The sequence below is a fragment of the Oryctolagus cuniculus genome, chromosome 7 (genome assembly GCF_964237555.1).
Source record: "Oryctolagus cuniculus chromosome 7, mOryCun1.1, whole genome shotgun sequence".
Classification (NCBI taxonomy): domain Eukaryota; kingdom Metazoa; phylum Chordata; class Mammalia; order Lagomorpha; family Leporidae; genus Oryctolagus; species Oryctolagus cuniculus.
The window spans coordinates 140,720,808-140,743,515 of record NC_091438.1 but is presented as its reverse complement, the minus strand read 5'-3'; the positions used below and the strand labels follow the sequence as shown (position 1 = coordinate 140,743,515).

Below are 22,708 nucleotides of genomic sequence, written 5' to 3'. Positions count from 1 at the left end.
GGAGGCGGCTGGCTGGGGCGCGGAGCCCTGCGAGGCCCTTGCTGGAGAACAGCAGGCTTGGCCGAAGCCAGGCTGCATCCCCTGGCTGGGGCGCAGACTCTAAGCGCCACTCACCGGCATGCCAGAGAAGATGGGGTCGCCTCGGTGGGGGCAGGCACACTCCCCTGGCTCACCCTAAAGAGACAAGAGCCTCTGTGAGGGGTGGGCAGGAGTGGGCTGGGTCAGGGGGAGGCCTCTGGAAACCAATATTGGGAGGCCAAGTGTGCTCTCCAGAGAGGGGGGCCAGGGCTTAGGTGCAGCATCTGCCGCTTCCGATGGTGCCCCGGGCAACCTGTCCAACCTCTCTGACCCTCAGCCTCCTTGTGGGTAACACTGAAATCGTGATTCCAGACTGGATGCCTGCACACGAGGTCCCACCACCCGGTGAGGACTCGGCAGAGCCCGGCTACTTTTGTCACTGGGGCTGCTCAGTTACAGCCTCGTGCAGCGGCACGGGTGTCCTCACCTCACAGCCGCAGCTCCACCCTGCTGCAGGCTTGCACCTCTGGCCCAGCTGGGCTTCCAAGCCCTTCTCTCCCAGACTCTCCTGTCTGTCCTCTCCCTGTCAGTCCTTCCTAACTCACTTCCTGCTTCATCCTCTGACTCCACCCCGCCTGCTTTGAAATTGCAGCTGCCAGTGGGAGCGGGACCTTGTTCTCTGGCCTCCTGCTGTCCTAATTTAGTCTTGGGCCAGCAACTAGGGGAGTAAGGGATTCTGGGGGCTCCTGGAATCAGGGAGCAGGTGGATGGCATGGAGATCAGGATGCGTCTCCGGCCCCCACCCTGCAGCCAGGGCATCTCTGTACACAGGGGTTTTCCTGCGGGCTGCAGGCACTGCTAATGCCCCCTGGGAATGGGTCCCAGGTCCTTGGGTCTGGGTCGTACCTTCTCTCCTCGAGATCCCTTCTCGCCCTGCAGGGAAGAAACATAGGGAGGTGAGTAGAAAGAGGTGCGGAGCAGGGCCAGCCACAACTTCCTGCTGCCCCTTGGCACCAGACTCACCGGCATCCCTCTGACTCCTGGATGGCCCATCTGTCCTTGCTGCCCAGCGTGGCCCTGAAGGAAGAGAGCCCAGAGTCAGTGGGTGATGCTGGCCGGCAGGAGGGGGCAGGACCAGCAGGCGCAGCACCAGGCTCCCCAGTGCCCACATTTTAGAGGAGGCAACGGAGGCACAGCAGGCAATCAGAGAAGAGGAGGAGGAGGAGGAGGAGAACTGGCATTGCCTGAGCACCTGTGGGCCACGTGCCTGACCAGGAACACAGGGTGGAGCCCCCACACCCAGCCCTGCTGGGTGGCATGGTTCCACTTTTCAGGAAGCTCAAGGGGAGATAGCAATAGACCCAACAGCATCACTGCACCCAGGCTGGCCAACCCCAAGTGTCTCTCTTTAGTGTGTGACACACGTTCTCTCCATCACATGCCACATTGAGTGACTGGACTATTTTTTTTTCTGTTATTTTCAATGCCCTTTTTTAAACAAAATAAGATTATTTATTTGAAAGCCAGAATGACAGAGGGAGAGACACAGGGGAAAGAAAGAGAGAGAGAGACACAGAGAGAGAGAGAGAAAGAGAGAGATTATATCCCCTGGTTCACTCTTCAAAAGGCCACAACAGCCAGGGCTGGGCCAGGCAGAAGCCAGGAGACTGGAGCTGCACACAGTCTCCCACACTTGAGCCATCTTCTGCTGCTTTCTCAGGTGCATTAGCTAGGAGCTGAGTTAGAAGTAGAGCAGGCCGGCGCCGCGGCTCAATAGGCTAATCCTCCGCCTTGCAGCACCGGCACACCGGGTTCTAGTCCCGGTCGGGACACCGGATTCTGTCCCGGTTGCCCCTCTTCCAGTCCTGCTCTCTGCTGTGGCCTGGAAGTGCAGTGGAGGATGGCCCAGGTGCTTGGGCCCTGCACCTGCATGGGAGACCAGGAGAAGCACCTGGCTCCCAGCTTCGGATCAGCGTGGTGCGCTGGACGCAGCAGCCATTGGAGGGTGAACCAATGGTAAAAGAAGACCTTTCTCTCTGTCTCTCTCTCCACTCTGCCTGTCAAAAAGAAAAAAAAAAAGAAAGTATGTTATTAAAAAAAAAGAAGAAGAAGAAGAAGAAGAAGAAGAAGAAGAAGAAGAAGAAGAAGAAGAAGTAGAGCAGCCGGGACTCAAACCAGGGCTCGTAGAGGATGCTGGGCCACAGCGCCAGCCCTGGGACTATTTATTTTACAGACAAGGAACTGCAGACTCTGAGGAACTGGCCCTTGCTTGAGGTCACACAGGTAGTGAGTGAGGGGCTAGGAGTGGGAGGTCTCCCGGGTGGGATTCAGCTTAAGGGGCGAGCTGGAGAGCACTCGTAGAAGAACCTGCAGTGTGGCAGAGGGGTGGGGTTGTGCTGGCCGCCTTCCCCTGGGACCCTCCACCTGCCCACAGGGCCTCGGCATCGCTGCCTTTCCCTCCAGGGCCTCCTCGGGACAGGCAGAGGCCTGACTGTCCAGCTCTGCTGCGCCCACGGCAAGTCCCGTGCCCTCTGGGCTTTGGTGTACCCTGGGGAGGAATCCGTCAGCAATTCCCAAACTGGAACCAGAACTTCTCTAGGGACCCACAAAGACAGGAAAGCACACGACACGATTCACTGGGCTATTTTCAACATTACCAAAAGCCCAAGAAAAATTATACCTTTGCCCACGACCCAGCATGGCACAGCCCAGCTGAAAGGTAGCATTTCTTTGATTTAGGCTAAAATTATATCATCTTGCAAAATTCTAGTGGGTTCATGCGGAGCAGAATCTGGCTATTATACAGGTCTTTGATGACTAAAATGAGAAAATGCATTTATTATTACTTAATCTATGCAATTTGTTCAATAGACACATCTTTTAAACCTGACGCATTGTCTCAGGTCTTGCCACCTAGAATGTTCCCAGCCACGAAGAGAGTTCTCGCAGACAGCATGGGTTTGGAGCGTCCCTAAGGGCCCCAGGATCTGAAGTCAGGGGCGGGCTTGGGTCACACAGGCCTGGGTGCAGGTTCGTGGCTCCGCCCCTGTCATTCTCTCTTGAGCCTTCTGTGTCCTTGTCTATGAACCGGGGACAATAATAGCAGTTTCCTTATGAGGAAGAAGTGACAGACTGTGTTTAGGGCTTAGCACAGGGCCTCAGCACAGTCACTGCTCAAAAAATGGTGCCAATTAGGAGCAGGCATTTAGCCCAGAGGTTAAGACACTGGTGTCCCACACCGCAGTGCCTGGGTTCGATTCCTGGCTCCAGCTCCTGACTCCAGCCTCCTGCCAATGTACCTAAGTTTGTCCAGCCCAAAGTCCGTGTTTTCTCCATTCTCTCTTTAGGATGTGATACAGGGTGGGAGGCAGTGGTGATGGCTCGGTAGTTGTGTTCCTGCTGTCCATGTGGGAGACCTGGATTGGGTTTCCAGCTCCCAGCTTTGGCCCTGACTGATGTGGGCATTTGGGGAGTGAACCAGAGGATGGGAGTTCTCTTTTTCTGCGTCTGTGTCTCTGTGGGCCTCTTATAAAAGCAATGGTGCTCGTTATTACCATTCAAGCACTCCCTGTAACAGTGTTCTCTTCCTCCTCAGGAGACGGGCCTGCTGAGCCCGCTCTCCTCTTCCCATCCCCCACGCTGCTGGGAAAGGCTTGGTCAGCCCCTTGCCCCCTTCCCAGCAGCAAGGTCCCTGGTCCCAGCAATGCCCCCAGCACAGCTCACAGAGCGGACTCTTACCGGAGGGCCAGAGACACTGGCACCTGGAGGCCCCGCAGGCCCAGTGGCTCCTTTCATCCCTGGAGCTCCCTGGAGGAGAGAGGGTGACAAGGCTGCAGGGACACAATTCGCAGCTGGCCACAGGCCCCCGGGTGAGCTGAGCTCAGGCCTAGGGCAGGCCTCTGGCCGGCACTTCTCAGCCCCCTGAGACCCTGTACCCACTGCCAGAGCACCTGGAGGCGCTGCAGGCCCAGCGCCCAGGGAGGCAGAGGCTTACCTGGGCACCTGTCTCTCCAGTGGGGCCGGGTGGGCCCCGAGGTCCCGGAAGGCCCTGCAGAAGAAAGCACGGGCAGTTTTCCCTTATCCTAGAGTGGCCCCTCCCCCGTCCATCTCTGCCGGGCCCAAGGCAGACATACCTGAATGCCAGGCAAGCCCTGGGCTCCAGGCTCCCCCTGCAAGTGAGAAAGGGCACACTGGGGCATGGCACCCAGGCCAACCTGCCCCTCTGGACCCAGTGGTCTTACCCCACTGCAGACCTGGTCCAGGGTGGAGTGTCTGCTTGCCCAAACTCAGAGGGAGCACCCCAGGGAGACCCTGCACGTCAGAGAGCTGGAGGTCTAAGCCAAGGCCTTGACAAAAGCAACAGCGGCCAGGGCTGCTGCTGACTCTGCTCCCAGAGCTGCAGCTGTGAGCAACCGAGCCAGCCAGAGCCCTGCAGTCTGGGGCGATGGGAGTGAGCAGCTGTCTAATGGAAGGGTTGGGGGTGGACACGCAAAGGGAAGGCTGGAGACTCACCTGGGGCCCCTGTGCTCCTATTCCTGGAGGCCCTGGCTCACCCTGGAGAGGCAGAGGCACAGTTTCTTGTAAAACACCCCTCGCCCTCACCCGCCTCCCTCCTCTGTACCTGTCTCCATTTCCCCCCATCCCAGACCGGCTGACCCCAGGTATCTCCTTATCCCCACACAGCTGTAGCCCACACATACCTGTGTGCCCTTCAGTCCTGGGGGCCCCGGAACTCCTGGCAGACCAGGCTGACCCTAAAAGGCACAGGGGATCCTTGGAATCCCCATGGGAGGCAGGGGCCGAGGAAAAGGAGGCATAGTCCAGGCAGCCCGCACTCACCGCTTTGCCAGGCCGGCCCACGCCTTCTGGGCCCTGCTCTCCTTTGGGGCCCGGCCTCCCAGGCAGCCCCGCCACGCCGGTCAACGCTCCCTGCAGGCTGGGGCAGGCAGTGCAGCCGTCACCCTGGTCAGAGATGGGCACAGCCCGGGAGCCCATGAGCCCGGCCAGGGACAGGCACCGCAAAGGGGGTCCTTGTTCTGAGCGCTCCGCCCCTCTGCTGCCCACACCTCAGCCTGGCGGGCCGCTGGCCTCCTCTGAGGCTCACAGCCCCACCTCACAAGCTCTGCCCTCCTCCCCACCCCACTGCCCTCATGCTTCTCGCACCACAAACTGCACCCCCAACTGACCTTTTCTCCTTTCGGCCCTGCGGGGCCCCGCACCCCAGGTTCTCCTGACAGTCCCGGCTGCCCCACAGTGCCTGGCATTCCCGGGTCCCCAGGATTCCCGGCATCACCCTGTAAGGAGTGGGGTTCACCAGGGCCAGGGGTCACCCAGCTAGACATGGGCTGCCCCATGGGACCCATAAACACAGTCCCTGCCTGGGGCTGGGGGTTGGGAAGGAGGCGGAGAGGGGTCACAGGCCAGTGAGGGAAAAGCAGTGGGGAGGGCATCGGAGAGGAGGAGCCCCCACCCGCCACGTCCCCCAAGGACCTCTCACCTTCTGCCCCTTCAGTCCACGCTCTCCAGCCTTGCCCTGAGGAGAAAACATTGCCAGTCCCCATTCACTTGTACTGGACACCCAAAGTGCCCAGTGCAGTATTGGGCCTGGGGCCCCACCCTCAACAGCATAGACCAGAGCCCTGCTCACAGGCTCCTGGAGCAATCGGTGGAGGTTAAGAGAGGCGACCTGGACAAGTTACCTCCTCCAGCTTGCGCCTCAGTTTGTTCACCTGTCAAATTGGAATTACGAGAACCACACAAGGTGGGACCCCTGGGGATCTTAGGCGACCGGACAAGCTCATGTGTGTGCAGTGGTGCCTGGCACAGGGTGCCCAGTATGTCCCAGCCCCTGCTCCTTTCAAAGCAGTAACAGTCATCAGGATCATAGTGGTGACCACCATCATTTCTCCAGGGCCCGCTGTGTGTGGCTTTCGCGTCGTACACGTCCTTGCTAAGCCTTACGGTCATGCCACTGGTGGGACGCGGGGGTGTGGAGAATGAAAGCGAGGGGCTCAAGTCAAAGCTGCAGTAAGAGGCAGAGCTGGGATGGGAACCCACCCAGTCCTAAATCAGCGCGCTCTCTGCCCATTCTGCCCACTGCATCCCAGGGTAAAGGACAGGGCGGCTCCTGCTGGGGGCAGAGACACTGACCCCTCCCCCTCCACCCCCAACTCCACCCCCAGGGAGTCCAGAGACCCAGCCCTGTCTGCCTCTGCCTGCAGAGGCCCAGAACTCACCTGCTTTCCCGGCAGGCCGAAGCCTGGAGGCCCGGGATCCCCCTTCTCTCCAGCAGGGCCGGGCAAGGCCACCATGCGGCCAACGCCATCCTGGGGCTCGGACAGGACTGGGCATGGCTCACAAGGCTCCCCCTGTGGAGCAAGGGCATCGGGCTAGGGCTCTCCAGCTCTGGGGCCCAAGGGCCAGGCTTGGGATCTGGGATTCTGACACAGGTGAGGGAGTATCTCAAGAGAGACTGGGGGGAAACAGGCATGAAACAGAGGCAGGGGCTGTCAAAGGGGGTCTTGACTCCAGGGCCCAGGCACTGAGGAGCGGGGAGGCTGGAAGTAAGCAAGGTGTCTGTCTAGGAATTGTCCCCTCTCACCTTTGCCCCTTTGATGCCCGCTGGTCCTGCCGGCCCTGGTGGCCCCTGCATGATAAGAAGCCACATGTGACACCCAGCATCTGCCGGGGACCGGCCCAGGCCAATCGCTCCCACCTGTCCTCCCCCAAGCGGCTGCCGTCCCAGACAACACTTACCGGACTGCCAGCTGGCCCCGCCTCCCCAAAATTACCCTGAGAGCAGAGCAGAGAAGGCATGGTCAGACAAGGGGTGGGGTCTGGGTGCTAGAACATTCCTCAACCCAGAATTACAAGAGGAACCCCCCGGGACGTCTACACGACATCCTATTTCCTGGCTAGGGAAGCTAAGGCCCAGAGAGAGAAGAGCTCTTCCCCCAAGGCCCCTGTGGCCAGCCAGGGGCTCAGATCCATGTTTCTGGCCCACGTCCGCCTTCACAGACTCCCAGCCCCACGCTCACACTGCCCCGGCTCCCAGAGCTCATCTGCGTTCACCCAACAGCTGGGTCCTTCACCTTCCTACACGGAGCGCTGGGCCAGGCAGCAGGTGCACAGCGACAACCAGCGCTGGCTAAAACGCCTCGCGGGGCTTACACACTCAGAACCCTCAAAACACTGACTTCAAACAGCAAGGAAGCAAAGAAACCGAGGGAGGCGACAGAGTGAGTGGGAGGAGGCATTTCAGCCGGGGAGGCCTGGGAAATGTTAGCTGCGATTATCATCAGAAGGATGAGCCTAAGGTCGGCTGAGGAAAGAAGAGGAGGGGGTGGGGGAGAATGTTCTAGACGTTCCTAGTGGGGACCACAGGGACAGAATGAAGAGGTGGCAGCCGTCTTGACATGTTCCAGAACAGAAGGAGAGCCGGTGCCACTAAAGCACGGTGGAGAAGAGGAGAGACGGAGCCAGACGGACCTGGAAAGGCAGAAGCCGGGTCATCAGTAACTACCCGAGGAAAAGTGGACTGTTGAAGGGCCGCAGTGGCCATGCAGGGCGAGAGACGATGGCGGTGGGAGCGGAGAGAGCAGAGGCCCTGGAGGGAGGAGTCGCTGGCCGAAGCGCCAGATCCTAGCTGGTGGGCTGATGGCAGGCGTGGTGTGGGGGAAGGCAGGAATCAAAGGCGACGTGGGGGTTGGGGCTGGGGTCCAGGAAACTGCATAGATGCCAGTCCCTGAAGTGGAGAAGACTGGAAGGAGGGCGGGCAGTGGGGAGAGGGTGCACAAGCCCCATCTGAGTGTGCTTTGCCTCTCAGAGCTGGGCCTGCACACATGTCTACTGTACTGCCCGCACCAGGGCACTGGTTTGCCCACAGGGCCCTCATCCCCATCTAAGGAACACTGCATTGCAAGATCAATGTCCGCTGTCTCCAGTGTAGTCACAAACACAAACGCCGCCACGGGCCCGGAGACGGAGTGACCAGGCCCAGTGATGAAGACACACACTGGAGCCAGACTTCCTGGGCTCGGCTCCCAGCTCCACATCCAAACACTCGTGTGACTTTGAGCAATTCACTTGGCCTGCGTGCGCGGCTCTGCTCTCATCCATAAAATGGGAACAAAGGAAGAGGCACTCCAGAGTGCATGGGGAGGATAAAACAAGTGAACACATGGACAAGACTTGGAACAGGGCCCGGAGCATAATAAGTGATGAAGAAGGATTAAATGTTATTTTACTATAAGGTAGTCTTGAGTAAGCTTAATAGTTTTAGATGATCATTAAATTAAAAGTACAACACTAAGGAATTCTCTCGGAGAGCGTGCGGGCTCTTGGAAATAAATTATTGGACTCCATCTGCAAAACACTGGTGAATTTATTTCACTGTGAATTTACAGTTGGGTGCCTTGTCGACATCGTCTCTATTCCTGCCAGGGCCACCCCACCCTGCCTCCCTGCTAAGAAGCCTGCCGTCCCTGACCTCTGACCCAAGCCTCACCTTCTCTCCTTTCAGCCCTGCAGGCCCCGGAGCACCAGCTTTGCCCTGAGGAAAGAGCCAGGAGTCACAGCCTCTCCCACCCCAGGCCCCGCAAGGCCCCCCCTGGGTCCCAGTGTCCAGCCCGAAGGAGCAGGGCAACATCAGGATTCGGACTCTCACAAGCCCGCGGGTAGCTGGACAGTTCCTTCTGTCTACACCCAGGCACTTGGAGGTCCTAAGAGGAAGTCCCAGCCTGGGACATCCCAGGGACTGGGACTGGGACGGAGAGAGGACTGCGGGTGGGCCAGGGTGCAGGCTTGGGACATCTCCCTCGTGGCCTCCCTCTGGGTCCCTGCCCTTGAAGAATCAGGAAGGCCACCAGTGTGACAAGGACGGGCTGTGCAGGCCTGGGAGGGGAGGAAGCGGTCACTCACCGGAAGGCCAGGCAAGCCGAGGCCCGGGGAGCTCACTTCTCTGAGGTGCTGGGCTTCTACAGGCGAGCCGCAGGACAAGCAGGGCTCCCCCTGTGGGAGGGACAGAGGGATCAGAAAGGTTCCCGGGGAGGCAGAGGAGCAAAGCAGGAACGGGGGCTCCCTCACCTTCTCTCCTTTGATGCCTTGGATGCCAGGGTCTCCCTGCAGGGGAAAAAGGTTTGTGGGCTGAAACTGGGCACATTGGGGCAGCCCAAACTCTCTGGCCATAGATGAGGACAGCCCTGTTCCAACACCCCGGGGTCCCTCCACCCCAGAGGTGGGGCTTACCAGCCCATGTAACAAACGGGGGAAGAGGCCAAGGTGACACTCACATCCCACATCAGAGTGCCTGGGTTTGTGTCCCAACTCCTTTTCTGATTCCATCTTCCTGCTAATGAGCACCCAGGAGGCAATAGCCAAGTACTTAGGCCCCTGACACCCACGGGGGAGACCTGGATGGATTCCCTGACCCCTGGCTTCGGGCTGGCCCAGCCCCAGCAGTTGCAGGCATTTGGGGACATGAACCAGAGGAAAGGTCTGACTATCTCAGTCTCCCCGTCTTTCGTATAAATAACAATCTAAGCTTCCCCAACGGAAAGTTCCTGTTACGTACCCGATCACCTTTCTGTCCGGCAGATCCCAGGCCCTCCTGAAAGAGAGGCCCTGTGAGGGAGTGGGGCAGGGAGCCCAGGCCAGAACCCCAACCCAGCCCTGCCCATACTTCCAGTCATACCCAGGCCCAGGGCACAGCCCCACTCACAACAAGAGCCGGCTCCACCCCAGCGTGCCCAAAAGGCATCCTGGAGGCTCCTGGAGAGCTGTGGGAGGTTGCCATGGAGACCTCGGGCGGCACTCTAGCCTGGCCCTGAGCTCTATGGTCCGGACCCCAGCCTGACCCTCTGTCCACAATCTCTGTGGCCAGGAGAACTCAGCCCCTCTGCCCCATTCCTCTCGATGGTTGTGCCCCCCACCAAGGGTTGTTTGGTTGATTTGTGGGGGTCCCTGGGCACTCACCCTGATCGGAGCTGGATCACCTGGTTCTCCCTTGGGCCCTGGTTTTCCAGGCAGCCCCACAAAGTTCTGGAAATCTTCAGGCAGCGTTGGGCACACCTCACAGGGCTCCCCCTAGCAGAAGGGGGACTGTGAGTGGACAGGTTGGGTGAGACCCTGGGGAGGCGAGGGGCCTCTTGCCTGCAGCCGCCCTGGACCCTGGGTGGGCCAGTGCTTGCCCCCAGCACCAAAGTGGGCAGCAGGACACTGCAGATTCCTCCACTCGCGGGGAATCCTGGCCATCGCACAGCTCCCCTGCCAGAGCAGGCCCTAAGCCACTGTGTTGGGGGACAGACTGGGGTCTTGGGCTGAGAGCTGATGGGGTTGCTGCGTTCATAACCACGTATGTGGTACGGGCAGGATGTGACCCCAGCTAACCTCAAGCCGGGCTCTTTATCCACTGATCACAGACATTGTCCCTGGGGATATGGAAGGAGCGAGGGGCCCTCTGGGAAAGACCCAGCACTCCTCCGTGAGCCCCACAGAGAGGGGCTCCCTTCCCATCCCACTGGAGCCAACCAGGCCTGGGACTCACCTTCTGCCCCTTCATCCCTGGCACCCCTGGCTTCCCCTGTGGGAGAAGAAGCAGAGGGCATTAGTGCCAGGGCAGAGGGGCTGGGGGGCAGAGGGTCTGGGGGGCTGAGAGGGGCCCGAGGCCCGAGGTCACCTCTCTGGAGGCCTCAGGGGAACAGACACAGGTTTGGTGGACAAGATCCCCACCCCTCACCGACCAGATCGAGCTTACTCACGGGTTTCCCGCCAGGGCCTTCCCTTCCTGGCACTCCGGGGCTGCCCTGGGGTCAGAAGGAAGGTGAAGGGGGAGGCCTGGCTGATGTGACCACCACCCTTCTCCACCCATCCTCTTTCTGGTGGGAGGGACAATCACCTCCACCCTTCCGCCCCCATTTGATCCATTTGGTCGGTTAACTTTCCCTTCCTGCTGCCTGTCCTTCTCCATGTCTAACCCGAGCCCCCTGGCTTGCAAAAAGACGGGAGGAAGTGCTGCCTGGGGGTGCCCCATCCCTGGTGCAGCAGGTCAGAGGTTATCAGGGGAACCACAGACAGAGATGGTCACTCCCATGGCTCCCTGCTTATCCAGGGCCCTCCAGGGAAGGCCACGTGGTCTGGACCAGCCTGGGCCTACCCAGCCCCCATCTTTCAAGCACGGGGACAGGGACGGACCCCACCCTGGCCTGGCTGAGCCAACACCGGCCTCTCCGCTGGGCCAGGCTTTGTCTGCTCTTCTCTTCTGCCAAGCAGAGAGCCCCTCTGTGCCCGCCCCGCACCTGTGCTCACCTTGTTCCCCTTAGGGCCTGGTGGGCCACCTGGATCCCCCTGAGGGCAGAAACAGGGTCAGAAAAGGTTGCCCAGGGACCTCTCCCTGTGGCCTGGCAAGCCCGTCTACCCCAACCACCCCCCCCCACCCCCGCCTCCAGCCACAACCCCCAAGACATAGCCTCTTCTGCCCAGCCCCAGCCAAAGACAAGAGGTGAGACAAGGGAGCACTCACCGGGGTCCCCGGCAGTCCTATCCCAGGCGGCCCAGGGAGGCCGGGGGGCCCGGGCTCTCCTGCCAGCCCCTCAGGCCCCACAAAGCCAGGGTCTCCCTGGTACAGACACAAGGGGGTGAGGTGAGAGCTGTGGCTCTGCCCTGCCCCCACGCTGCCCCCCAACAGACCCACTGCTCACCTTCTGCCCTTTGGGCCCAATGACACAGATCTCTCCCGGTCGGCCCTGTGTGGAAGCAGGTAGGGGGTAAGAATGGCCCCAAGGCCTGGCATCTCCCCCCTGGGGACAGGAACTATCCCATGTGCCACTCTCACTGCCCCTCCCCAAGCCAGGCCGCTCCCCATGTCCCAGGACATCAGATAGGCGGGGGCTCTGAGGCTGGGGCTCAGGAGACCTGGGGTCCAGGTCCTGTTCTGCCCCCTCTTGCTGTGCCTCCCAGGGCTCAGCCCCTCCCCTCCCTGGCAAGCGGTGGTAGGGGATGGGTCCCCAGGGTTCAGTCCCAGCACAGAGCAGGGGCCCAGGAACCTACGTCTCGGCCCGGTTTTCCAGGCAGGCCCTTGATGCCTCCGTCCCCCTTCTCTCCTTTCTGACCCTGGGGAGGGAAGAGGCAGAGTGAGTGGGGCAGACAGAAGGGACTGGAGAGCTGTGTCTGGGAGGGAGAGCCACCTCCTAGAACCCTGGTCTCTGAATGGCTTTAGTCACCACAGTGGGACAGACAACAGGAAGAATTTCCCAAGCAGACAAGCCACCCCAGGAGTCGGTGACACTTACAAACCTCTAGATCTGGGGGCATTGGGACAAGGCAGGATGACCAGGGGGGAGAGGTGGGGGCAATGCCACTCTGCCACTGCCACCGCCAGCCTGGAAGACCCGGGACGCTGGCCCTCTGCATGCCCACTGGGCTCACGGACCTCCACCCCTCCAAATCCAGGCCTGTACCTTCTGGCCTGTTGATCCTGGGGGTCCTGAGGGTCCCTGAGAGGAGGAGACATAAAGAAGGGGTGAGGGAGGAAGGCGAGGCTGGGCCAGCACCCTGCAGCCCGCCCTCTGTCTGGTGCACACTCACCACGGCTCCTGCTGCGCCCTTCTCTCCTTTTGGGCCTTCTGCACACTAAACAGGGAGACAGCGCTGAAAGGGGCACAGGGGCACCCCATGGGCTGCAGAGGGGCTGCCCCCTACTGGCCCCAAAGCGCTGTCACCTGTCTTACCTGAAGCGGGGCATCGGGGGAGACTCGAACACAGTCATTGCCCTGGGGGTGGGGGGTGGAGAGCAAGGGTCAGGGGTGGGGCCTTCTGGGGACATCTCCTAGATCTGTTGTCCCATGTGCCCCTGGAAAACAGAGGCTTTGCATAGGAACCCCCAGGAAGACCCCGCCCTCATCCCAGCTCCCAGGGCACAGCTGGGAAGGGGCTGGCAGGAGCGGGGAAGAGCCAGGGCACTTACCCGTGCTCCTTTCTCTCCCTTGGGGCCTGATGGGCCTGGCGGGCCCTGCTCACCTTTCCCTCCCTTGGGGCCGGAGGGCCCAAGAGTGACCTGAGGGGACAGAGGAGAGAGCATCACACCTCAGGCAGGGAGAAGAAACCAGGGCAAGCAGCTCAGCCAGCGCAGCACAGTATGGTGGTAGGACTGCCAACCTGAATCCCAGCCCCTGCTCTGCGTCCCAGGCCATCTTGTCTGCTGACTCTATTCCGAAGGCAGTGAAACTTGCCAAGGTATCCAATCTACTTTCTCTAATCTGCCTGGTTTTAGCTAGCTCCCTCCTCCCCACACCCCCTTCCTGTTGCTAGGATAACATGGCTGCTTGGTTGCCATGGTAACCCCTTACCTCTGGGGACCATCAGATGCCTTACCAGATTTGGGCTGGATCAAAAGCGGGACAGGTAGCAGAGGGGGTACTTCCTGATGTACCCCAAAGTCAAGGGCGAGAGAAGCGCCCAGGTCGTGGGAAAGTAGTGACTCACGCTGCCCACGGAAGAGGTAGTGCCAGCTGGGTGCCAGCTGGGCTCTCACTAGGTCCCTCCCCCATTGTCTTTCTGGACCCTTAGAGGGAGCCTGAGCCTGGTCCAACTGGCGAGGGACAGGTCCTGTGTCCTGTGTCAGGTCCTGTGTCCACTTGGCTGCGGGGGCTGGTGTTGGGCTCTGTGACCCCCGCCCCACCCTCCCTGCTCTCCAGGCCTGCAAGATGACTTGCGAGGCTGTTCCAGCATAGCAGGCTCAGATCGCGTAGGAGTGCAAAGCTGGGCTCAGCAACCGAGGGCCTGACCCCACCAGCTGCCCCTGTGCCCAGCCCACCCTGGGGCCCAGTGCATCGCTGGATCACAGGACTTGGGGAGGTGGGTGTGGGGGCAGGCTTAGCTCTGGGAGATGGGCAGAGAGGGAGTAGAAATGCACAAAGACCCGCTTGTCCTCAACCAGGAAGCTGCCCAGCCAACTCCAGGCAACACCCACTCCCAGCCCTCGCCCACCCCACCCGGCCCATGCTCCGTTCACTCACATTGCTCTCTCCAGTACCCTTGTCACAGGGTGGGCACTGAAAGGCAAGAATAGTCCAGAAGGTCAATTCTGAGCCCCAGGACCCTTCTTCCACCCCCATCCCCACCCAACACACGCACACACAGAGGCACACACGCACCCACAGAGGCACACATGCACACACAGAGGCACACATGCACACACAGAGGCACACATGCACACACACGCACGCCCCAAGCCTAGAGAACATCACACTTCTGGGTGGAACCTGAGAGCGACACGGAGATGGGCATCCCGGAAACCACACCTCGCCCTTCCCTTCCCACCAGCCCCGATCCACAGCCATTTCTTCAGACCAGGAAATGGAAGCCCAGCCAAGACTAGCAGGTAAGACCCAGAATTAGGGGACCTGTGGCCAAGGCCTCCACGATGCCCATGGTCATTTGCTGCCAACTCAGCAATAGTGTCCCCAGGGCTACCTCGTGCACCCCAAGGAGAGGCAGTAGGCAGGCAGGGCCCAGGCATGGGCCCCAGTAAAGGCCAGCAGCTGTGTAGTCATCCAGCAGCCCCATGCCCAGCCTCTGTGCCCGAAGCCTTGTCCAAAGGCCTTTGCCAATCCAAATGCCTGCTCACCTCGTCGGCTGCTGTCTCCCGATGGACCTGGGAAGCAGGGAGGGGCATGGAACTCAGGGACCAAACTCTGCTGCCAACATCCCCTGCCCAAGAACCAGGCGTGGGCATGCTAGAGTGCCTGCCCCATCTGCCCTCCCTCTCAGGGCTGGCACCTACAAGTCCTAAGCTCTGTCCAGGAGCGGGGCCCGGCAGGAGGAGAGTGGGGGTGGAGTGTCTCCTCTGGGGGTTTACAGAGGGCACACAGGGCAGACTGAGGGCACCGCATGCCCCTCCCCCCCGCCTACCACCTCTACCTTTGCTCCCCTGTCTGCCTTCGGGCTGATTCTTCCCGTCAGCTGGGCATCCACCTAGGCAGAGGAAGCAGAGGAAAACTCTTGGGCAGGGAGCAGTTCTGGGGCCCACGCTGGCACCCAGGTGGAGGCAAGGACCCCAGGAATACCCTCAACCTGGAATCTGGCACCTCCTAGGACATCAAGGGCCTGCCCAGACCCCGGAGGCCTCCCTCGCCGGCGCCCCTTCTCTTTCCCCACCCACGTGATGTCGGAGAAAACAAGACCATGAATCAATGGGCTCCTGTGTTCCGGCGGCCAAGGCCAGGCATGATGCCCAGGAGGGCAGGGACACTGCCCAGCCAGGGGGCGGGGCTAAGGGAGGAATTGGGCTTCCCTGCCACCTCCAAAGAACCTAGGAGGGCAGCTGGCCATGGTGCTGGGCAGAGAAACAGCTTGGCATTGACCAGGACTGCATTCTGGAGAAGGAGCCAGCCCTGGGGGAAGCAGTGGGACCTGGCCTCTGACCCCAGGATGTCCCTGTCTCGGAGAACCTGCATTGGGGAGCAAGCCTGGTCCTGTCCTCATCAGAATTTTCTGGGTGGCACTGGTGAGGGTCTGGGCTTAACTCTCAATGCCAGCAGTGGGCGGGCACAGGGTCACTCACTGGGCTGTGTCAGCCTTCCTGAGTCTTTTGGGATGGTATGCAAAGAGGTGGGGCTTCCTGTGCCCTTCCTGCCCTGGGCACATGGCCACCTGACCCTGGTGGCAGACCTCACAGTCAGGTCACGGGGAGGGGCAGTCTCTCCGGTGCCCGCCTGTGTCCACGTCTGCCGGCCCTGCTCACCTACCTTACTGTTCTGAGGTTCCTCAAGGCAGAAGCAGCGTGTGTAGACTTTGCCTTCCGTCTGCGGATTGATCTCGATGAGCTCATTATTCTGGGTGTCCCGACGGGCCTTGGAGGTCTCTGGGGGGCACTGTTTGGTATAGGGGAAGGGCCAGGGTCAGACTTGCCCCAAGACTCCCGGACACTCACTCCCAGACCCCCAAGGCCAGCACAGTGCGCCTGGGCAGTGCCTCGAGCCCCATAAGCTGTGCTAGGGCCAAGCCACTCACCCCTCCAGGGAGGATCTCACAGCAGCCCTCCTCCAGCACGAGCTCCGGGTCACAGTAGATGTGCGCCTGTTGAAGGTCAAACTGCAGGGGACAACACAGGTCACTTTCACGTGCTCCAACAGCTCAGTGCCTGGGCCTCCAGGGAGGCAGAGACGTCCCTGCAGGGTTGGACCTGCAGCGCTTCCAGTCTGCCTGGGAGACTCTCAGGGATAGAGCTGTTGGGGCCAGCGTGTGGAGCAGCAGGTAAAGCCGCCATCCCATGCGGACACCAGTTCAAGTCCTGGCTGCTCTACTTCCTATCCAGCTCCCTGCTGATGTGCCTGGGAAAGCAGCAGCAGATGGCCCAAGTCCTTGAGCCCCTGTACCCATGTGGGAGACGCTGATGAAGCTCCTGGTTCCTGCCTTTGACCTGGCCCAGTCCTGGCTGTTGCGGCTATGTGGGGAGTAAACCAGCAGATGGAAGATCTTTCTCCTCTCTCTCTTCCCCGCTCCCCCTGTAACTCTGCCTTTCAAATAAATAAATATTTTGTTTTCAAAATATAGCTGTCACCAAACACACATGCAGGGAGAGGGAGAGGAGGCCCAGAGGAGCAAGGAGGGAGCAGAGTCCACGCAGGCTGGGTCTGGAAGAGACAGTAAATATTCCACAGATGACAACACAAGGAAAGGTGGTTCAGGCGGAGGTAGCAGCAGAGGCAGGGGCGGGGGGGGGGAGGGAGCTTGACCAGGGATGAAAGGAGAGACATAAAGGAAGAGGACACACACAGTTCATGAAGGGCCTTGAATGCCAGCTTAGCACATTTAGGCTGGGTCTGGAGGCCAGTGGGGAGCTAAGGAGGATTCTGAGCAAGGGGAGGGCCTGGTGACATACAGAGGCCAGGGGTGCAAGCAGAGGCCAGGACCCAGCCTCGACTCACCGAGACGGGCTTGCCCTGCTCAGCGTCTAAACCCAGGAACACGTGGCCCAGCGGCCGCACAGGTCGCCAGGGCCCCAGGGGCTGGGAGGAGGCGGAGACGCAGTCCACGTGCACGGAGGCCACGCGTCCAGCCACGCTCAGCATCAGTTTGTGCCAGCGCAGGTCAAAGAGCTGGGGCACTGGGAAGATGCAGGACACGAAGTCGCCATCTTGGCCCTGGGCCCGGAGCTCCAGGCTCCGCTCCTGGCTATTGACTTCCAGGGAAATCTGCATGGGATTGGGAAAGAGGAAAGAGCGGATTCAGAGCTCCAGGGCTCCAAACTCAAAGGCCTTGGAGCTCAGTGCTCGGGAGGGGACATGCAGACTCAGCGAAGAAAGCTGGCTGGGGTCAGGTGTTGATGGGTTGGGGATGGCGCAGGGAGGCCCCAGAAATCACAGCTGGGAAAGAGGTCGGGCGTGGGGCTCACCTGCGGGTACCCATCTCCATCAGTCACTTGAAACAAGTACCACGTGCTCTGGGGAGTGTGTTTCTTCAGCAGCAGGGTCAGCACCAGCGCAAACTCCTCCGGGAAGCCCCGAGGGAACACTCGGCTGGGGATGGAGCAAAGAAGGTGCCGTGAGGCTCGGGTGTGAGGGCCCCCACTGCTGCCCACCTGGGCTCTCCATCTAGGGAGCCTGCCCCAGGCACACACAGGTCAGACTTCTAGCCCCACAGGAGGGTGCTGCCAGAAGCTCACGGGACCTGGAGTGCAAAGGTAAGTTGATCTCAGTATCAACATTTTGAAATCCGTGCACCGTTTTTCCACCAGAGGCCAGCCCCGTGAGCTTTCTAAGACCTCTCGGATCCACTCATTCATTCTCTACACGTTCATCAGGTGCCTGGCGGCTGGGGATCACAGTGGGGGAGATGCCTGCCCCCTTGGCGTGTCCAGTCGGATGGGGGTGTGGGTGGACCACACACCAAGAAGGCCCAGAATGACCGCTCTGTGCAACCTGCAAGGAACCAGACTCCCCGGAGGGGCTGACTGGGGGTGGGAGGTGGGATGCTGAAGAAGACCAGAGCAGCAAGCAAGAACTGAAGCCTGAGACACAAGCAGGGGCCGGACCACCCGGGGATGTGTGGGAGTCTGGACTTCACAGGGTGGACACACACACACACACACACCCCTCTTGCCAGGTTCCGCCCCCATCCTGGAGTTCTTGGGGTGCCCTTAGGGTACAGGCCTGTCCCTGCCCCCAGTGTGAGCCGAGCTGGGGGAGATCTGGGAGTGGGGCTGTCATGTGCCCTGTCTCTGAGCAGCCTGAAGGCCCAGGGGTAGGTATGAAATGCCCCGCAGACGGGGCTCCCAGCTGGGGCCCCACATCCAGAGTCGCTGGGGGGGCTGACTGCAGCAGGGATCCTGGCCGTCACCCTGGGGCCTTTACCGTGTGGGCTGGGTCAGCGGGGCCGCCCCCAGCCGCAGAATGAGAGGCCCCTTAGGGTTGCGGATCTTCTTGATGGCGGACGTCTTCAGGAGGCTGAGTCGGCGGATGAGGTTGAAGCCTTTAGGGGAGACAGTGCACAGCTCAGCTGAGCAGGCGAGGAGAGGGTGCAGACGCCCAGAAGAGGGGCCGGCAGGACAGACAGGTACTCACCGGTCACGTTGGCGGACGGATCGCTGCTGTGTTCCAACTTGAGGCCTTCTTGCTGAGAAGGTGGGCACTGCCCCCCTGGAAGGGAATGGGGAGCCAGGCATTAAGCGGCTCCGGCCAAGGGAGTTGCATGGCTGGGCTCTTGGGAACGCTGGGGAGGAGCAAGTGCGTAGCACCTTGTTGTGGACCCATAGCCAGGACCTTCCTCAAGGCTGCCTGCACCACGTGCCTTCTGAATCCCAGCTGCACCGGGAACCAAGGCGACCCCCACCCTCCGCCCCAGCATATAGTCCGGAAGACTGAGGCCCAGAGACTGAGACCCCGGGCCAAGAAATGAGTCAACAGCCGAGCAGAATCAGAACTCGAGAAAGTCAAATCTCCCAGTGCTCCAAGGGGCCAGGCCAGCAAAGAATAAAAGATACCCTGGGCAGCCCCGGAGGGCCACGCTGGGGAACTGCGTGTGTGTGCGCGCGTGTTCTCGCCATCATGCCCACCCAGGGCAGGTGGGGAACCGTCAAGGTCATGCACGCCTTGTGTCAGGCATGTACAATGGCATGTGTGTGCCCACATGTGCATGAGTTGTGGACAGCCATGCCATGAGGGATGTCACAGGCAGCTGGTACACATGTCCTCAGCAATGGGTGGCTGCCCACGTCCCACAACCAAAGCAGACAAGCAGGCCAGATAAAAGCTAAGCCAACAGAATGGCTTTTCACCTGGGTCACCGTCTTGTGAGATATGAGATGGAGGGTCTGAGGGGACCCCAAGCTCCAGGGCACCTCCAGGAGGAACTTGGGGCTCCAGGCAGGGTACATTAAGGGAATAAGGGCTCCTAAAGAGGATGGTTGAATTCAGGTCTCCAAAGCCCTGAAGGGCCAGGTGGGCAGCCACGGGCCTCCCTCTGCCTGGGACTGGCTGAGCGGAAGTATCGAGGGAGGTGCTGTGGCAGCAGAGACAGAGGGGGGACTTGGAAAGGCCATCCTAGCAACGCAGATGGGGCAGCGGGACGAGACATCGAAGACTGCCCCTAGAACCTGGCATTCCACTCCCTGGCAAGCCTGGCTGGCAGGAGCCCTGGGTCCCTGAACTTAGCGACCCCACTGCAGCCTCCCTCCCCCTGGTCTGGCCAGAAAGACCATCACTGTCTTCCCCAGCACAGCACGATGGGTGACTCACCCCTTGGCACCGGGCCCAGATTCCTTACAGATGTGGAAATTCTCTGCCCCAGCCCCCTCAGGGGACCTGGAGCGGGAGAGGAGAGCGAGGCTCACGAGCACACACGCAGGGAATCATACGTGCACGCAGGGCAGGCACACACAGCCGCCGGGCAGGCACGCTCACCCCCAGCGCACAATCCCTCTCGCTTCAGCACCCGGCTCTTCCTGCCCTCTCCCCCACTCCCCAGCTGGATCTGGGTTCCAGAAGTTCTGTTTCCACTTGGCTAGGCAGGGTGCTACCCAGCCCAGAGGGCACCCAGTGAGGCCGGGCAAGTTGCCCGATCAACTTCCCCTGGCTTTGGGCCCTAGAAAGCTGCACCCTTAGTCCCAGCCAGCCTTCGGGCCTCGGGCAGGCCTTTGTCAGAGATCCAGATCAGCACAGGAGGAGGACAGGGCTGCAGGACAGCTTCTCCCCCGTGCAAAGGATCCGAGGCCTCGGGCATCTTCAGCAGGAAGAACGCACTGCCGTTCCTGCCCCGCCCCCAGAGGCCTTCCCAGCATGTGAGCACAGGGTGGGTGACGGAGCGGGGAGGAAGCTGTTCTCCCACACACAGGGACACAGGAATACGAACAGAGTAACTCTGAGTGCAAACACAGCCATGCTCAGGGCACAAACACACACATGCACACACACACTCTCCCGCTCACCTCACACAGGTGCCAGCACCGCAGGCTACCCTGGGCCCAGCCCCTAGACTCTCCCCTAGGGCCCCCATGACTGGCATGCACATGGTCACATACGCATAAGGACTCCGGCATCGCCAGGAGCCAGCTGCAGGCCTGGGGGATCCTGACCCTCCCTATGCCATCTCACCTGTGTTTGCTCCATGGCTGAAGGTGGCCCAGAGGCCGAGCAGCCAGAGGCCAGGAGCCCAAGATACCCACATCTTGGTCCAGAGAGATGAGCCACAGCCACAGCACCTGAAAACCAGAGACCGGGAAGACGGGATCCTGAGTTGACACAGCACGGCTTACACGTGGGCAAGCGGCAGCCAGCGCATGGGGCCCAGGCACTGGGACTGCGGTGGCGGGCGGTCTGGCCGGGCATCAGCCCCTCTCAGGGCCCCAGCCACAGGCTTTGAGCTAGGATCTGCGCGGGGGCGATATTCAAAATATTTAACCACTGGTATGGCACAGACATGGACCAGCAGGGCAGAGTGCTGGCCAGAGCATCCAGACGGGGGCCAGGCAGCACCTGACCGTGCCAGTGGCTGGATGAAGGAGCAGTCGAGAGAGTTCTAGAAGCCCAGAGAAGTCAGGATCATGCTGGGGCTTGAGAATGGGAAGCATTTCAGTATTTTAATAAGTTGTGCTCTGTGCTAGTGTAGACCAGCCTCGTATCTGGCTAGCTGCACTGGGCTCTGCCAAGGCAGCCCTGCAGGCACCCGCGAGGTCAGGGGCCGAGGCTCCTGGCAGGTCTCACAGGTCTGCGTGTGGGCCAGGAAGCTCCCCCCATGGAGGCGGTGGGCGGGAGAGCAGGTCGCCAGGGCTCACGATCTTGTTGCCAACCTTTCCTACTGATGGATGCTCGTCTTTTAGTTTTATGAAACCCTGATGGATGGGCCCAGATAAATCAATGCAGGCTCTGCATGCGGCCAGCAGCGCTGTATATCATCCGGCCCCCTCCGGACAGGCAGCTCGGGCGTGCACAGAGCCACGTGTGTGCGTGCACAGCACATGCGGAGGCACAGGCACATGGATAAGCGGACACACACACGGTACTGGTATGCACACAAAAGCCCACGCACACACAGGCATGCTCGCTGGTCTGCCCAGCCACACCAGCCTGCACACACACACACACACAGCCAGCTAATGACCACCCCTCCAGTAGGCCTTCCTGCTGGGAAGTTCTTACGTGAGTCTGACCTCATTCCTTCCAACTGTAATGGAATCCTATGCCGCACACCCCACTATCATGGATAGTGAGTGAGAACAGAAGGGTCCCCTCACCCCAGTAGATTTGGAGACAGGACTTCAGCCTCCTTCTTCCTGGGACAGAACCGTGCCCTCACCCCATTCACCCTCATCCTAAAGGTGCACACTTCCCATCTCTCAAAACCCATCCTGCTCTGCCCTTGCTGCCAGCCAATGGAAGGCCAGCCACTCCACACATGCGAGGGCCTGCAGAGGCGTGAGCACAAATGTGCTCTTCCCGGCTCCTCCGGATCTCTGGCCTCCACTGCCCAGGCCTCAGCCAGAGGGGAGGGCCACAGGACGCGAGGGAGAGAAGCTGCCAGAGACACGGCCCTAACACAGCAGCACGGATTCGGGGGCCGGGAGAGGCAGAACCAGGATGGAGTTTAGAGTTCATGCCACTGCAGAGAAGATGACCGAGGCCCAGAGAGGGGACGCCACTTGCCGCAGGTCACACAGCAAGTCGGGAGCAGAAAGGGCCTTTCAGCCCAGAGCCCCAAGGCAGCCCGCTGCACCCCCACTTACCAGTGGTAAGGGATGCCCTCACCTCCCTGAGCAATCCGGGCAGCCTCAGGCAGGCAGCCAGCCAAGGCACGCAGGGCCTTGCTTCCTCAGGCCCCCTGGTGGGGTCCTCGATCTCTCCCGGCTGCCGGCCCCGCGGGTCCCCAGCTTCCCGCGCCGGCCCCGGAGCTCCCGGGGCTGAGTGCCGCCGCCGCCGGGGCGCACGCCTGCCTGCCTGCCTGCCTGCCTGGGACTGCGGCCACTCCGGGTGGGGGAAGAGGGGCGGCTCCAGGGGGCTGGGGGCCTGCCAGGGCGTCTAATGGAACACAGCTGGGCCCGCCCGCCAGGCCGGAGGAGGCGGGAGGCCGGGAGGGGCCCCGGCGGCAGCGGGAGAGGCGGCTGGACCGCCGGACCGACGCGCAGTCCCGCTCCTGGCCTGGCCGGGAGCCCAGGCCCGCCCCTGCCGCTTCCCCGCCAGGTGAGCGAGCAGCGCGCTGC

At 60.9% G+C, this 22,708-nt stretch overlaps 1 protein-coding gene and 1 long non-coding RNA gene across 5 annotated transcripts in view; one reads left to right on the top strand and one right to left on the bottom strand.

Annotated features, from left to right (window-relative positions):
- Window positions 1-22,447, bottom strand: part of COL16A1 (collagen type XVI alpha 1 chain) — a 46,389-nt gene extending 23,942 nt beyond the window's left edge. For 2 of the 4 annotated variants that reach the window (XM_051832131.2, XM_051832132.2), the window contains exons 1-39: window positions 20,607-20,713; window positions 18,579-18,653; window positions 18,369-18,486; window positions 17,411-17,534; window positions 16,944-17,210; window positions 16,027-16,107; window positions 15,762-15,887; window positions 14,935-14,988; window positions 14,642-14,668; window positions 14,031-14,066; window positions 12,980-13,069; window positions 12,744-12,785; window positions 12,601-12,645; window positions 12,474-12,509; window positions 12,064-12,126; window positions 11,715-11,759; window positions 11,537-11,632; window positions 11,323-11,361; window positions 10,776-10,820; window positions 10,562-10,597; window positions 9,991-10,101; window positions 9,590-9,625; window positions 9,103-9,138; window positions 8,938-9,027; window positions 8,525-8,569; window positions 6,775-6,810; window positions 6,620-6,664; window positions 6,255-6,386; window positions 5,516-5,551; window positions 5,205-5,312; window positions 4,858-4,980; window positions 4,719-4,772; window positions 4,531-4,572; window positions 4,152-4,187; window positions 4,013-4,066; window positions 3,757-3,825; window positions 1,042-1,095; window positions 925-951; window positions 115-174 (exon numbers count right to left, since the gene is read on the bottom strand). In XM_051832131.2, coding sequence (XP_051688091.2) covers window positions 115-174; window positions 925-951; window positions 1,042-1,095; window positions 3,757-3,825; window positions 4,013-4,066; window positions 4,152-4,187; window positions 4,531-4,572; window positions 4,719-4,772; window positions 4,858-4,980; window positions 5,205-5,312; window positions 5,516-5,551; window positions 6,255-6,386; window positions 6,620-6,664; window positions 6,775-6,810; window positions 8,525-8,569; window positions 8,938-9,027; window positions 9,103-9,138; window positions 9,590-9,625; window positions 9,991-10,101; window positions 10,562-10,597; window positions 10,776-10,820; window positions 11,323-11,361; window positions 11,537-11,632; window positions 11,715-11,759; window positions 12,064-12,126; window positions 12,474-12,509; window positions 12,601-12,645; window positions 12,744-12,785; window positions 12,980-13,069; window positions 14,031-14,066; window positions 14,642-14,668; window positions 14,935-14,988; window positions 15,762-15,887; window positions 16,027-16,107; window positions 16,944-17,210; window positions 17,411-17,534; window positions 18,369-18,486; window positions 18,579-18,653; window positions 20,607-20,679 — 2,712 coding nt within the window. In that variant the 5' untranslated portion in view covers window positions 20,680-20,713. Of the gene's footprint in view, window positions 1-114; window positions 175-924; window positions 952-1,041; window positions 1,096-3,756; window positions 3,826-4,012; window positions 4,067-4,151; window positions 4,188-4,530; window positions 4,573-4,718; window positions 4,773-4,857; window positions 4,981-5,204; window positions 5,313-5,515; window positions 5,552-6,254; window positions 6,387-6,619; window positions 6,665-6,774; window positions 6,811-8,524; window positions 8,570-8,937; window positions 9,028-9,102; window positions 9,139-9,589; window positions 9,626-9,990; window positions 10,102-10,561; window positions 10,598-10,775; window positions 10,821-11,322; window positions 11,362-11,536; window positions 11,633-11,714; window positions 11,760-12,063; window positions 12,127-12,473; window positions 12,510-12,600; window positions 12,646-12,743; window positions 12,786-12,979; window positions 13,070-14,030; window positions 14,067-14,641; window positions 14,669-14,934; window positions 14,989-15,761; window positions 15,888-16,026; window positions 16,108-16,943; window positions 17,211-17,410; window positions 17,535-18,368; window positions 18,487-18,578; window positions 18,654-20,606; window positions 20,714-22,234 lie in introns of those variants that run through there. The other 2 variants (XM_051832133.2, XM_017350238.3) reach the window with 2 other exon arrangements.
- On the top strand, window positions 14,267-16,564 carry LOC138850692 (uncharacterized). Its single transcript, XR_011390808.1, has 2 exons — window positions 14,267-14,395; window positions 16,331-16,564. It is a non-coding gene; the product is annotated as an uncharacterized lncRNA (long non-coding RNA).
- Window positions 22,448-22,708: the final 261 nt, after the last annotated feature.